The sequence below is a fragment of the Durio zibethinus genome, chromosome 15 (assembly GCF_047325235.1).
Source record: "Durio zibethinus cultivar Kanyao isolate XHJ-2024 chromosome 15, ASM4732523v1, whole genome shotgun sequence".
NCBI classification, from domain to species: domain Eukaryota; kingdom Viridiplantae; phylum Streptophyta; class Magnoliopsida; order Malvales; family Malvaceae; genus Durio; species Durio zibethinus.
Genome location: NC_143176.1, coordinates 3,345,624 through 3,360,970, shown reverse-complemented (window position 1 = coordinate 3,360,970; position 15,347 = coordinate 3,345,624). Strand labels below are relative to the sequence as shown.

Below are 15,347 nucleotides of genomic sequence, written 5' to 3'. Positions count from 1 at the left end.
TATGTATCATGATTGTATTATCAAAAAATATATATATTGAATTCAAATCTTAATTCAATTGGTTTATATAATATTTTAAAGAGATAATATCAAATAGGTTTAAAATTCAAATTTCAACACTCATAAATCATTCCTTATTGGTTTATATAATATTTTTTTGTTATACATAGTAATATTATCATTTGACAAATATTAGATCTCAATCATATACATATACATAAAGCCAAATTATAGAAATAATTTAAGATTGAACATGTGATCATACTGAATATTAGATTTATAAAGTTGTATATTTATCTACTAATAAATTAGATAATTGATGGTTTAATCTTATGTGGATGAAGCAATTAATGGAAGGCAGACACAAATGACTAATAATAAGATTGACAATGAAATGTCACAAATCCATTTAATCATGGTGTATACAAGCATGCAAGGAGTGTGTGCTTGATAGTTCTTATTACCATTTGCATGGCTAAAAGGTTCCTTTTTGCAAGTGGCAATAACCATCTCCATCCCCATTGGAGGACTTGAGCAAACACAAATTATACTATAATTATAGTGATGGAGCTAAAAATTTTATCTAATGGAACTTAATTCAAATATATTAAATTATTAAAACATAATAATAATAAAAATAATGATAATAGTAATAAAAAATTAAAACTTTCATATCTTGTCATAAATTTTAAAAGTTTTAAAATTGTCCTTTGATGATATTTCATATTTTGAAAAATTGCACAATAGCTTTATTATTAATATTTTTTAATATATATTTTTTTAAATGTCCACAATTAAACTATCATTTAAATATTGATTTTTTATTTGATTATGTAAACGAGTCCTCAAAATGTTCATGGATGAAAATGCTCTCTCTACTTTGATAATTACGAAGGATATAATCAATATTAATCTCAACAATAAATAAATCGGACCAATGAAAATTTTTGAAACTTTATCTAAGATTAGAACACATGAATTCATATTTTTTTTGGACTGATAGAGGTCTCAAGCCTCCACTGATAATTAGATATAAACACATAATTAGTAAGTTTGTATGTATCCTCCAACGCTCTAAAACTAAAGTGAAAGGGGTTAAATTTTTGGTACAAAAGAAATCATAGTTTGAGGATAAAAAAAAAAGAATGTAAGTGATAAGATTTGAATATCAAATTTACTAGATGTCATCTCGAAAAGATAATTTCATAAACTAATAAAATTAAACATAGTTGAATTTTGATAAATCTATCAATTACGTAACCCTTTTTTATTCAATCCTTGACAAACGAAAATATAATTTAATTTATCAATTCCGGATGTGTCTCGTTAATAGAATATTGAATTCTTACTTGTAGTTATCATAATTCAATTTTTGACAATTATAGATATTAAAAAAATAACAATTATATATAAAAAAAAAAATTCTTTCTTTAACTGCAATAAATCTAATTAAAAAAATAAAAACTCTTGTTCTATTTTTTCTCTGTACTGACCCCTCTTTGATCCCTTGTTTCTTTTTCACCAATTCTCCCTTAAAGTCTACACCACGGCCATGATGGTCGGCAGTTCACGTGAAACAAGGTTGGACCATTTTTCTTCTTCTTCTTCTTCAGCCTTGCCTTTACCATAACCTCCAACTGACCTACATCACTTAGGTCTTTGCTTCTATTACACTTAATATAATTATTCAACAAGCCATGCAATTAGAACATGCACCTTCTCTTATTTTAATGTTTTGGCACCTACCCTAGCTTTGAATTTATGCTTTCCATTCCAAAAGATTATCCCTTTTTTTTTTCATAAGGATTGATGGAGTTGATTGATTATATGCATTAATTTTTAACTCGGTTTGAGGTAAAAAGGGTTTTGAGTGTGGTTAAAAGTGAAATTGGAATGGTCAAAAAAGATGGTAGTTATGCTATAGAATTGTCATAACTTATGATTGAGATTTTGTCATTCATTTCCCTTTTTTTACTTTGAACTTCATAGATTTGAATTATCCTCTTACAAAAGAACCTAAAAGATAAAGATTTAGAAAAAAAAAAATGATCCTTAACACCGCTAAATAGATAAAAATATATTCGATAAAATGAGATATCTATAATTCATATTCAATACACATAAATAAAAAATATGATTCTCTAAATAAAAAAATTTAATAATAAATTCTTACCCATATCCGATACTCATCTCCGAATCCAAATTTTATAGTAAACTATTATTATGAACTTGTTAAAATTCATCTCACACAAATGATTCTCAGCATTGAAACAAGTATAAGGTTGACATCTTAATTCGTTAAGTAGCTAGTGCGCTTAATAAACCAGGTTCATAGCTTCTAATAGGCTGACAAAAGTTGAATATTTGCATCATCTTTGATAGATCTCTCTCACCATATTCAAAGCATGATCATGCAACACAAACAAGGAACAGCCTTCCTGTAAATCATTCATGGATAGGAAATTGTTTTGGCTTTGGATTTATCTGGCAAATTCCCAACATAAGGTTGGGGTCTCTATCGACAAAGCAAGTCAAAAGTCAAGGTACCCAAGAAGAAAGCATTTAATAGGCTATAGCATCTATCAATAATTTATATATAATCAAAGATTATGTTAATGCTTTCTTTTCTTATACTTTTCTGTTATAGAGATAGCTAGCTAGGTTTCATGTTAGGATATGATTGAGTTACACTTCACAAGATTGTTAGAGATTAAAATAAACATTAATTAAACAAAATTAGTGATTGAAAGTTTAAACCTTAATTTGTCTTTTTTTTTTATCAAATACAACTGCATTTCAAGAGAGAAATTATAAGTGTTAGAAATTTAAATTTTAAATTTATATTACTTATTATTTTTTGTAAAAATATGTATGGTAAGGTAAATTTACGTACATTAAATTCAATGAATTCGATCTTTCTTCAGATCTTGTGCATAACAATAATTTTATGTATCAAACAATTCTTATTAAATGTATTATACGAATATATTAAGTTAAACTTCGAATATATATATATGGTTTTTTCCAAAAATATGTTGAAAAGGCAATTATTTTATTTATTTTTTTTTTTACAAAAGACAATTGCAGTATAAGGATAATCAGAAGAATTATAGGTGTTAAAATTTAAATTTTAAATTTATATTAATTATTTTTTTCATGAAAATAATCTCTTTTAAAAATATAAAATAAGGTTACACACATTAGATTTAATGAATCGGATTTTTTTTTTAGATTTTATGTATAGCAAGAGTTTTACTCACTAAACTGCTCTTATTAAATGTTATTTTTTAAAAAATTATTATATGAATCAATTAAATTAAACTTTAAATATATATATTTTTTCTCCAAAGGAGTGTTGAAGAGTCTTTAGAGCATTTCATCTGTGCCAGAAATAGGTAGTTGAAAAGTAGAGAGATCCATAGAATGAGGAAATATTGATACAAAAAATGGGATAAACCAGAAGGAACCAAAAGGCTTTGAATGCAGATGTCTGTTTGCTCCCTTGCCCATGGCAGCATAACTTTAGTAGGTATTGGGAATAGCAGCTATGATTTGCATGAAATTTAGGGTTTTTTCATATTTCAATTTTCATGAGAATAATTAATTGATTGGATCCATGAACTTCAGCAGAAAAATGATTTTTTTCAATGCTTACTAGTATTTCTTTTTTTTTTTTTTTTCTTGATAGGAAAAAGCTATGTAAGTTACTGAAATGTTCATTTTATTCCTTTCTCTTGTCCCCCTCAATTCTTATATCATGCTTCATTACATATTTCATGATTACCTGTTCTACAAGCAAAATCCGTTAAATGACTGGATTAAGCACTGCTAAGTGAATAGTAAATTTTAAAAATATTCGTTATTTGATTTTAACTAAACTAATCGATTGAATTTAATTTAATTCGATTAATCGATTATTTATTAAATTAATTTCAATCAATTATTGAATATAATTTTTAAAGAATTTCAAATTTTTGAAATTTAATTAATTTAATTTTCAAATCAAAATTTTAATCGAAATATATTAAAACTTATATATAAAACAAAAAAATATGAAATTACCTATTTCATTTCAAATTATTAAAATTTTTAATTTAATATTTTGGTATTTAAATATTTTTGTTAGATTATTTTATTTAATTTGTTTTAAATATTAAAAATTTAAAATTTAAAATATAATTGAGTTTAATATATTTTATTACTTGATTAACCAAAAATATTAATTAAACTAACTAAATTAATTTTCAAAATTAAAAAATTTAATTCGATTAATAAAAATAAAATAACATAATTTAATTAATTTGATTTTAAATAATTTAATTCAATAATTGAACCAACTTAATAAACACCTCTAATAAATTTTAATTATTATTTACTCTAAAGATAAAGTAGGAGAAGTCCACCTCTTTCTTCAAATTAGATTTGTAGATGAGTCGTGTTACTTGCTTGATGACCTATAGTTCGAACTTATCTCGAACCGAGCCTTGGATATACAAAATTTGAAGTCTTGAGTTGGATCCAAAACATTGTTTAAACAACAACAAATTTTTATTTAAATTTAATTTTAAAAATATATATATATAATATTAATAAAAAATGGCTTTCCGTATTTCAATAGTGTTTAAACAGTAACGGGCCTATTTAGGCCCAATAGGCGAAGTTAGGCCTTGAGCAAGGAATTTAACGTGTTTTGACATAAACAGTTATATAAGTATATCCAAAAATGTTTCAAATAATTAAATGGGTCCGGGTAATACAAGCTAATTGCGAAACAAAGTTTCTCTTGTATGATCAAGATATTGTTAATTTGATTACCTGATGAGTTGAGGATATAATTTGCCACAGAAAAAGTGATGGCATGCTAAGTATGCAGATGCATAACCATATTAATTTGATATAGGCTGAAAGCTTCCTTTGAATTCATCGTAAAGCCATCTGCAGAATGAATACTTCCATCATTAGTCAATCCAATTCATCATGTGTTTTAACACATGCTAAATTTATCAAATGAATATACATACTTGCACAAAAAAATTGCCCTTAATCCTTCATTTGCCGCAATTCCTATCTGACTTCGTCTTTCCCTTTCTTCCTTAAATTTAGCAGCAGGGAGAACTTCACATGGTCCTTGAATCAAGCTTGCCATGACAGTGCTATCGTTATTAGATTCATAAACCTGCAAAGAACAACAAAAAGAACTATTGGCAACCATTGAATTTTATTTGCCACTACGACAGTCTTCTTATCCTTGACAAAAGATAGAAGAATAGTGAGGAAACAATCAACATAAACATGCATGAGAAAACAGATTACCTCACAGCTTTCGGGGTTACATGGATGAGCAACAGCTTCCGGCAAATCACTAGGAAAATAGCACCTTTTCACAACTACCCACTTTGACCCAGTTTTACCATCCTCCCACATTGCCTGCAGTGAAGATCCAAAATTATGAAGCTTGTTTTTACAGGTTATTGTGACCAGCAGTCTCAATATAAATTTTCCAAACATGCTCACCTGAAGCTTGGATGGTATCAGTTTATCCTGGCCAGAATGAACAAGAGCATGATCATGCACTTTATAAGTTATGCCATCAATGCAACAAGACTGGTAAAACTTTTTCCCATCCGCAACTTGAAATACATCACCAGTCCATTCAACAGTATGCAAACCATCAGAAGAAAACTCAGGATGCCTTGAAATCTCAATAGTAGCTCCAGAATTTCCAATAGAATTTACTTGTGCAACTGCAGCATCTTGTTCATTTTGATTACTCCTTATACTACAGTCAATATCTCCTTTCAAAATGCCTTTCTCCAAATCTTTAACACCAGAACTTTCATCATGACAATTATTCAAAGGAACTTCAGCACAGTTTTGCTGCCCTGTTTGGTTATCTTGTGAGTTATGTAAAGGCTGTGAATGATCCACCTTGTTGCTGATTGTGTTAGATGATGTATCAGCAGGTTGTGATGTTGATGCAGGATCTTTTCTTTCTTCAGGAATAGATGATTCAGTCATTTGAGAATGTTCTTCAGGTCTGTCACTTACTGTGGCAACAGAAGGAGAATCACATACAGCCTCCAAAGGTTTTGTCGAGTTCCCTTTTGGAATCTTAGAACCAGATGCTGACTCAACAGAGTTGCTGTCCGCTGTACCAGCCACAGCAGGTGTCTGTAAAGCAGAGCTTCCATTTGCTGTTACCTTCTCATGATTGACCATTAGGTCTAGATTTTCCACTTTCTTCTCTGAAGATGACTGAGCTTCAGCTGTGCTAGAAGGCACTTTGGGTACATTGATATTTCTCATGACACGACCATATTTAGGGGCCAAAGGCTTCCCATTGCACAATGACAAGCATCTAGCACAGTGCCACTCACCTCTAGGGATTCCTTTCTGATTGTTTGACTGCAAACATTTCAAGTGAAATCCTTTCTCACATGCATCACAAAGCAGCACAGTTTCCACTTCATTAATGGTAAGTTTGCATGTTTGGCAAGTCAAAGCCTTATTCATATACTCCCTAGAAGGAGGAGTCCAAGTAGGATGCTCTGGAAGCTTTGGTTGTAACAACTTTTGAACAATTCGAGCAATTTCATTGTGATTATTAATAGATGGAGGAGCTTGTGCAAAGTTCATGCCTTGCACAGGTTGGTGAGCACTTGGAAAAGTTCCAGTTGCAGTTTGAGTAATGAATGGTCTAAAGGTTTGGTCTCTCACTGCTTGAGGAGCCATTTGTGATGTAGTCAGACCAGCACTTCCTTCAATCTTAGTAGGATTATGTGTCAAAACCTTGTTTTCTTGACTGAATTTGGCTAATACTGCAGGTTGAGCCTGTATAGACCAAGTTGGAGCATTCACAAGTGGATGGCTTGCTGAAGAATTAGCTGAAACAGACGATATTTGCATGAATTCAGATATGATGTATGGATAAGGATGCTTAAATGTTTAGCAGAACCAAGGGAAAGAATAGTAGTAATATAATAGCAGCACATTTGAGTAAAGAAACAAAAGTATTAGAATTAGCTAGACCATGGCATGATCATTTGCTAACCATAATAGAACACCATTGCAAGCCGAGAAAACCATTCCCCCATCCATGGAAAAAGGAAGTATGCCATATTATCAAATCTTTCGATAATACTAAATACAAAGCCCAAAAAATTCCAAATGATATGTAAATAGGGTCCTTGTTTGCTACCAAGGGAAGAAGACATGATGGAAGAGAGAATTACCTGGTACTTGGGAGACATAAGAAGCCACATTTGATCCTCCATCCAACTTAATTTGTGGTCCTTCAACCCTAGGGTATGCAAATGAAGACGGATCCCTACCTATATGGCCACTTGGCAGTCCAGTAGACATTGTAGGCATTTTTACATCACTGGAGGGCAATTGATGCTGTAAGGGAGTTGAACCTGCTGTTGTAACATGAGCAGGGGGCAAAGAAACTGGGAAGCTTCCAGAAGATACAGTTGCATGAATTGGTCGATCTGATGGTAAAATGTGAACTGCATGTGATGCTCCACGGTTTTCGGCTGATCCAATGACATTTGTTTGCAATGACTGAGATGTATATATAGCAGGTGCATTAAATTTCTTGGGTTCTTCCATCTGGAAAAGCATTAAGGTAATCAAACACTCAGCTTCCATTATTAATCCTAAGTAACTTAAATACCACAAACTTTTCCATCATTTACAATGCCCAACAAGGATGTTCTTTTAATAAAAGAGCTGAAAAGCTTGGCAGCACATAGATCATGGAAAGAGGAATTTGCTAACCAAAAAGTTAATATTACCTTCATAAAAATCATGAGAATGCTGCATAATTTAGGAGAACAATAGAAAGATTCCTTTGGATAGCATGATTAGTATAGTATTCTTGCTAAAAAATGTCAAGCTGTTCAAGAAGCTAAATATAACAGCACATCAAATTACATTACCATGGTAGAATGGTATCGCAACCCTTTAAGGCAACCTATGATTCAAAGGCATCTTTCACTCTATACTGAGAAACCACTTTAAGCCATGCCCAGTTTCAGTGCCCAAAACCATGAACCCAGAAAGTAACAACTAAGCCACAGAGAATATCAGAGTAAAAATGACTAAAACCTGCCAATAGTTACTAAAACCCTAGTATACCTTCTTCTTATGCGCAATTTAAACCAAGTTAAAAGTTTCACCGTTCACACAAAACCCTTAATCCCCCAAAATTCACTTTTAAAACCAACAAGAACATCAAATTTTACAATACATTGAGACCTTTAAAGTTCCTAATTACAAGCAAAAAAACCTTTTTGGCAGGCCTCAATTTCAGGACAAATTCTCACGTAAACCCTAAACCCTAAAAAAAAACAAAATTAAAGTCTGCACAATATAGTTATTGACAAATATAAATCAAAATAAATTAAGTAAAAAATATAAAATCCAAACAAATCCAAATTTACCCATAATTCCTGACCATCTAAAAGCCAATTTAATGCCAAAAATTCATTAGAAGAATAAAAATAAACCCTACCCATAATCCTAAATCCCCCCAAAACGCAAAAAAGGTTATAAATTTAAGACCTTTTTTACCTTCATTTTAGCAAACAAAACCTTCTGAGAAATCGACATTCCCGTACCCCTAAACCCTAATCTCTGCTCTCTGAGTTTGGAATTAAGGCCCAACTCTTCAATCACATTCCCTATCGCCTCCCTCCCGACAATATCCTTCGGCGCCATCTCTACGCACATCTCTGCTAATGTCTCACGCGCCTCCGCCATCAACGCCATCTCCGCCGCTGTGGGATTCCTCCCTCCGCCCCTCATCTTCCCCATCGCCGACAGCACCAGCACTATCTGCGCCACTCTTTTTAATTCCCCACCGCATCGCTGCTTCTTGGACACGGACACATCCCCGTTTTCGATCCCTCGTTTCTCGCCTACCGTTGGAGAAGGCTCAAAAGCCGCGTTTTGGTTCACAGCCACCTCTGGATCCATTAAAAAAAAATACTAATGTTAAAACCGACGTCGTTCTGAAGAGATACCGCAGCCAGAAGAAGAAAGTGGGAAAGGGAGAGAGGAAGATTAAAGGGGGAATGTGGAAATTTTAAAAAGTTGGTGAGCTTAAATATAAAAATTCAGGGAACTTTTTGGCGGGTAAATTGGCGAGAGAGATTTTGTTAAATGATTTTTTTTTTTTTTTAAGGCAGAAGAGTAGGATTGAGAGAAAAAGAGATTTGGGAGCGTAGATGACGAAAAAGATTGTTTTTTTTGGCGGAGTTTTGTAATTTATAAAAACCTGGTGGCTCGTTGAGATCGGACCGGGTTTGGGGTACGGCATTTTGAGGATTTTGATAAGGTTTGAAAAAATTAATAATTAAATTAAATAATTTCCGTTCAACAAGTAATTAAGTGGCGGAAAAGTTTTAAATAACAAACATAATCGAATTGATTAAAATTAATTCGATTTAATTAAATAATTAATTTATTATTTTTTTATTATGTATTATTTAATTATCAATTTAATTTAATAAAATTTAAATTTAAATATTATTTAATTTAAATCATTAAAAAATTTAATAATTTTAATAATATTTTATAAGAAAAAATAAATAAAAATATATTTTTTAATTTTTTTACTTTTATTTATTAAAAATTTGATTAATTTAATCAATTAGATTATCATTTTTATAAATAAAAAATTAATTAATTTAATCAATTTAACAATTATAATTAAAATTAAATAAATTAAATTAAACTTTTTTTTATCGATTTACATCAATTAAATCAATTTAAACTGATTTATAGTCATCCTAGATTTTGAGGTAAATCTAGGGTTAAGAATTTTTGTACGGATAAGATGAAGTGAGCAATGAGAATTAACGACGTCAGTAAAAGAGGAAAGGAACCAAATCTATCGTGTAACTCTAAGCATGCTACAACTTTTTTTTTTTTTAAGGTAAGCATACTGTTATCTTAATATTAAGATGAACAAAATTAAATCAAATTCTAATAATCTCAAATAAAAAAAATTATATAAGAACATTTATATTAACAAAACTAATAGAATCTTAAAAAAGAAAAAAAAAAACACTAAACTAAAGAATCATCGGTTTCCCATTTTTTGCTAAAATGAGCTCAGCCAGTTCTGTTGCATACAGTGATGAAGAAAAATGGCAAGAAAAACGAAGAAAAGCAAAAGATGCAGATTCTTCCATCCAGGGTCCCGTGTATATGAAACCAAGAAACATGGTAACATTTGACAAATAAACTTCTATGGCACAAAACCAATTTTAGAAATTTCTCATATAAGAATCATAGTTACAACCGTCTCATTCTCCGCTAGTCGTAATCAAATTCTTGTTAAGAATCATTTTCTCTCTCTCTCTCTCTCTCTCTCTCTCTCTCTCTTCCCCTCTGCCCTAAACACACTACTATTACAAGCACACATTGATCAAGGTAGGAGCAGACAAACAACAAAGGCAAGCCCAACAGTGCAATCGCATTGTGAATTGGAAATACAATCCTTGCTATTCATGAAGAAGCCTATCCATTGTTTTTCTGCTATCATAGGAGAATGTATGCACCAAGTCACCGTAAATCCTATCATTGATCAGTTTGTGTAATGGACTCGAAAAAGGTAAAACTTTACATCCGCTTCATAGAAAGTAATCTGGTGCAGGCTTTTTGGCAGGAGTGCCTCTTGATTCCTACATTTGATAATAATCTTCGAGTAAGTCAAACGATGTAATCAACTTAACTGAAAGTGCATGCCTAGTAAGTCATATGCTGCAGGTCGTAACATCATTTCACATGCAAAAATTGAATTACCAATAGTTTCACGCAAGCTTTGCATTTGGCAGTCAATTGCATGTAAGTTATGTGCAAACCTGAGGTGCTGCGTCAAACACGCGAAATTGCTTGTTAAGGTTCTCATCTAGCTCAAGAATTGCAGCAACATTACCACATCTGCAACCACATGCAAGAATAAAACATTAAGCTACGGAATAATGGAAGAGGAAATCTCAAATTCATAATTTACCTGTAACAGTAATTGGGAGCTGACCAGACTGTAACTATCTGGTTATTAAACATCCATTTGTATCCTTCCATAACCAACTGATGTGCACGGCATATATAGTCAATGTTGTTTGTGTGGTTGAATGAAGTGACAACACTGCCGCCAAAGAGGAAACCAGCACCACGGGGACTCAAACCCCAACCATCAACAATGTCTTCAGGGTCTGACCACAACAGGTCACACATGGCACCATCATGAGGTACTTCTTGCTTCCGATCAATCGTTCTAATCTGGAAGAAGCATCGTATTAGTACCACTAAGATAAAGCTTCGCAACAATTACCCAATAATAAGATAGCTTCTTTGACCTGATCCAAAGTTGATATAGCTGGAGAGAGACCACCATGGACGCTAAAAATTTTGTTCTCAATAAGGGCCGAAAGACTAATACAATAATTGACAAAATAAAATATCATCAGAAAAGACCTTATATATAGTACTTAAATATAGGTTGTGCAGCAAGTAACTTTGTGGGACCAGAAGAAAGGGCATAGGGGGAGGGAGCTAGAACTGTCAGTGGAGTATCAACTCACAAACATGACAAAGAAGGTTTAATTCTTTTATAATAAATCATCTAAATGATAGCATTTTGAGGTTTTGTCATAATACAAGACAGTAGATTAAAATAATGAGAAGACAATAGAGTAACTGCTTCCACTAGGGCCAGTGCTTATCAAATAAAAAGAATAAGACAGGGTACTTGCTTGGCCGGCTGCTATGATGAAGTTCTCAACATCTAGTGGTTATATGAGGAGATATAAAGGGATTTAATCCAGACAACAAATATGGGACAGCTACACTTGTCAACTTTAGTTTAACTGTGAATAATATAAAAGAAACTCAATTGGTCCCTTCACTTTTATGATCAAAGCATAAGATACTGTATTAAACCAACCCTTATAAAAGCAACTCAATTGCCACTTCACAACACTGAAACATTACTGCCCCTCCGACCTGCAGGAGGCCTTGACAATTTATATTTCTAATAATGGAAACTGGCCAACCTTAAGTAATCAAATATGTCAGTGCAATATCTCCAAACATTCACAGAGCCATATTTACGCAGGCATTCATCATAGAATCCATATACCTGTCAAGAAATGGCAGTAAATGAATATTCTGAAACACAAGAATCTAATAGAGTAGCCTAATAAAATTGCTTAACCTGTGTGATCTGACGACTTTCATGGTTCCCTCTAATGAGTGTTATGCGATCAGGATATCTCACCTGATAATGCTCAAATTATCAGAAGAATAATATTTCAATAAATCTTTCAAAATTTTATAAAAGACAGTTTACCTTCAAGGCCAATAGAAGTAGAAAGGTTTCCACAGAGTAAAACCCTCTGTCAACAAAATCTCCAAGAAACAAATAATTTGTCTTAGGGCAATCACCTCCTACTTTAAAAAGCTCTTTCATATCATAAAACTGTCCATGGATATCACCACATATCTACGCAAAAAATCAAAGAATTATAAGTATTCTATATTGCATAAGGTTAGTATCCAAATTAAAAACAGCATTAAAGTTTCCATTCTCTGCCCAAGTTTTCCAGGAGGTAACATTGACCTAACCCTGCATAGCACACATGTATCAACATCTTATGACATAGACTTAGACCAATCCAGCATGATATCCTTCAAGCTCTAAGTTCATGACAAAGGAAAGGCTGGTCTCAACTTTAAGAGGGTTAAAGACACTACTAGAAGATTATAGACTTCAGAACCTGAAAAGCAACCTAATTGCCCTCAGCAGTACTGCTCCATTGATATAAAACCGCATCACTATGTACATATTTTCCTATGGCCAGACTTCAAAGACCCTAAATCCTACTTCCATCATTGACTTCCACCCTTATTAAATTCTCCGGTACATAAATCTTCTGTTTCTTTTAACCAAATTCAATCGTTCTAGCAAAATCCAAGCTTCTAATCCTTAAAAAAAAAAAAAGGATATATTTTCTTCAATCAATTCTCCTTCAAAACGCTAGTCAATTTCATCTCATTTCTTGCCCCAAATGCAAATACGCATAATAATACATATCCATAAGCAGCGAGCTTTAAAATGTCAACAAAAAATACAAGAGCGCAAAACCCATTAACTAAAACAATGAAATAAATTCCCATAACGCATCAACACAAAGCTAAGACCTTTACTTTCACTAAATCAAACTCCAACAAAAACCAACCCAACAGCCTAAAGAAAAACCACCAGCATAAGAAATAACACAAACCCATATATGAGAACATGAAAATACATACAGTAACAGGGGCATCAACCCTTTGAACATTGCTTTCTTCAACGAGGATTTCCATGGCTTTAAGACAAAGTGCTTTCACTTCGGATTCTTTCAAGGGCTCACACTTCTTTAGTTGCTCTATTTGCCTGTCTAGGTCTGACATCTTTCCCTTTGGAAAGCCCAAAAATAGCAGCTAGCCGAGATTCAAAGGCTAAAGCCTCCCAAATCTGTGAACCTCTGGAGCTTTTCGTTAACTGGGTAGTTATTAAATTATTTTAGAAGTATGGTTCGATTCTTTTTGGGGCTTTCTCTTTGTTTTCTTGAGGTTTTTGCTATGGTGCCACTGTTGTTTTGTTCTTTTTCTAGTATAGGTCTTTTATTTTAATAATTTCCAAGATTGGCCCCAAACTTCTTGTCTATTTCTCCAATCTCCCCCTTTAATTTTCTTTTTCTCAATTTAGTTTAGTCAAGAAGTGAGGAAATTATTAATGTACTGATAATCCAAAAAATAGAACCAAATTGTAAAATATTTAAAAGTAAAAAAAATACCATTTTTTGTTTTACATGCGCTAAACTAAATAAATAGGTACACAAGATCATTGAAAATTAATAAAAATTAATAAATTCTTGAAAAATGATCTAAACTTGTTTACTATTCGTGAACAAAATCGTGAGATTATTAGATACAAAATTTTATATCTAAATTCAATTTGATAAAGCTTCTTCAAAAGATTTTTCATAAGAAGTAATAACCAAATTTGTATTTTTGCCAACCTGTAAAAAAATTAATTAAATTTTATAAATTAGAAATTTGATTATCCAATTGAAAAAAAACAAAGTATTAATAATAGAAGTAATTATAAAGAAACTTTTACTTTGCATTCAATTGAACAATACTTTGATGTTGCACTTTGTAATTGACATCCACATACTTCACAATTCTTGCTCATATCCTTGCAGTCACTCTTACTACAACTTGCATGCTTTTCTTGCATCTTTCCTATAAAAACAATCTCAAAATAATTCTCAATATTATTAGATTCGATATCAGATACATCGAACAAATCTTTTATTGTTAAAACGTTAATTCCTATCTGTTCATATCCTAATTGAAATACCTGAAAAAAAAAATAAACATTAAAATATAAAAATAATTATTTTATATCAATTATTGAGTAAGAAGCATAAATTGTGTTGATTAAAGATGGGAGACTTACTTGAAGAATGTGATGACCTTGATGATGATCAAGAGAGAAATTGTTACAGCTTTCACAATAAAAAAAACCCAACATGCAATCTTTACAAAAGAAAATTTTTTGCCTTGTTGTGGTTTGACATGGGCAAGAAAAAGATTGATAAAACTTTGTTTTTTCTTGCAACAATGCCATTAGCCATGACAAATCAACAAGGGATGTTAAGGATGTCATGTTTTTCTTTTGCTTTTATGAATCTGTAGGAAGGCTAGTTTTTATATTTAAGTAGTAACTCAAATGATTGTTTGACAAGAAATCCTAGGAAATATAGAATCCTTGGTAAAGTAGGGTTTTTTTTTTTTTATATAAAAGTTTAATTCAAGTTTCATACAATCACAACATCTAATAAATATAAAATTCAAATCTCAATACTTACAATTTTTTTTTTTTTTAATCTTTACATTGCTATTTCCTTTAAAAAAAAAAAAAAGGGTTTCTTGTATTTGCTCGATAATCAAGTAATATAAAACTCACGGCCCAATTTGGGCTACATATTTGGACCAATTAACCCAAATTACCCCACTAAACCCAACATGTAAAGCCCATTTGAGCTGAAAACCCGACATGACCCGATATTTAAGCCCATTTTCTTAAAATTTGACACAATTTGGGCCATTTTAACTCAATAAGGGCTAAATGTTAGCCCATTTACTGCAAATATAGAATCCTTGCTAAAGTAGGGATTTTTTGGATGAAGGTTTAATTCAAGGTTCTATACAGTCACAATATATAATAAGAATAAAATTCAAATCTTTTTTATCTTTTGTTAAAAAAAAAAAAAATTAGGGTTTCT

At 31.6% G+C, this 15,347-nt stretch overlaps 2 protein-coding genes across 2 annotated transcripts; both read right to left on the bottom strand.

Moving 5' to 3' along the window:
- Nucleotides 1–4,667: 4,667 nt before the first annotated feature.
- On the bottom strand, nucleotides 4,668–9,245 carry LOC111301573 (uncharacterized). The gene is made up of 6 exons (XM_022897353.2): nucleotides 8,575–9,245; nucleotides 7,233–7,611; nucleotides 5,515–6,884; nucleotides 5,314–5,427; nucleotides 5,022–5,176; nucleotides 4,668–4,935 (listed from the first exon to the last, which is right to left on the bottom strand). Exons 1-6 carry the CDS (start codon nucleotides 8,977–8,979, stop codon nucleotides 4,887–4,889), a joined length of 2,472 nt encoding a protein of 823 aa, XP_022753088.2. The 5' UTR covers nucleotides 8,980–9,245; the 3' UTR covers nucleotides 4,668–4,886.
- A 967-nt stretch (nucleotides 9,246–10,212) lies between these two features.
- On the bottom strand, nucleotides 10,213–13,594 carry LOC111301570 (serine/threonine-protein phosphatase PP-X isozyme 2). The gene is made up of 8 exons (XM_022897349.2): nucleotides 13,324–13,594; nucleotides 12,362–12,514; nucleotides 12,227–12,289; nucleotides 12,066–12,151; nucleotides 11,370–11,445; nucleotides 11,024–11,292; nucleotides 10,872–10,950; nucleotides 10,213–10,691 (listed from the first exon to the last, which is right to left on the bottom strand). The coding sequence occupies exons 1-8, from the start codon at nucleotides 13,462–13,464 to the stop codon at nucleotides 10,641–10,643; spliced, it is 918 nt and encodes a 305-aa protein (XP_022753084.1). The 5' UTR covers nucleotides 13,465–13,594; the 3' UTR covers nucleotides 10,213–10,640.
- Between the last annotated feature and the right edge of the window lie 1,753 nt (nucleotides 13,595–15,347).

Bases quoted from the DNA above. Each gene is read 5' to 3' on its own strand.
- LOC111301573 (XM_022897353.2), bottom strand. From the start codon at position 8,979: ATGGATCCAGAGGTGGCTGTGAACCAAAACGCGGCTTTTGAGCCTTCT. The intron at 5,428-5,514 runs GTGAGCATGTTT...TCTTCACTGCAG, and splicing joins TGATACCATCCAAGCTTCAG to GCAATGTGGGAGGATGGTAA. The intron at 4,936-5,021 runs GTATGTATATTC...TTCATTCTGCAG, and splicing joins AGGGCAATTTTTTTGTGCAA to ATGGCTTTACGATGAATTCA.
- LOC111301570 (XM_022897349.2), bottom strand. From the start codon at position 13,464: ATGTCAGACCTAGACAGGCAAATAGAGCAACTAAAGAAGTGTGAGCCC. The intron at 10,951-11,023 runs GTAAATTATGAA...ATGTGGTTGCAG, and splicing joins GCTCCCAATTACTGTTACAG to ATGTGGTAATGTTGCTGCAA. The intron at 10,692-10,871 runs GTTTGCACATAA...TATCAAATGTAG, and splicing joins TGTTTGACGCAGCACCTCAG to GAATCAAGAGGCACTCCTGC.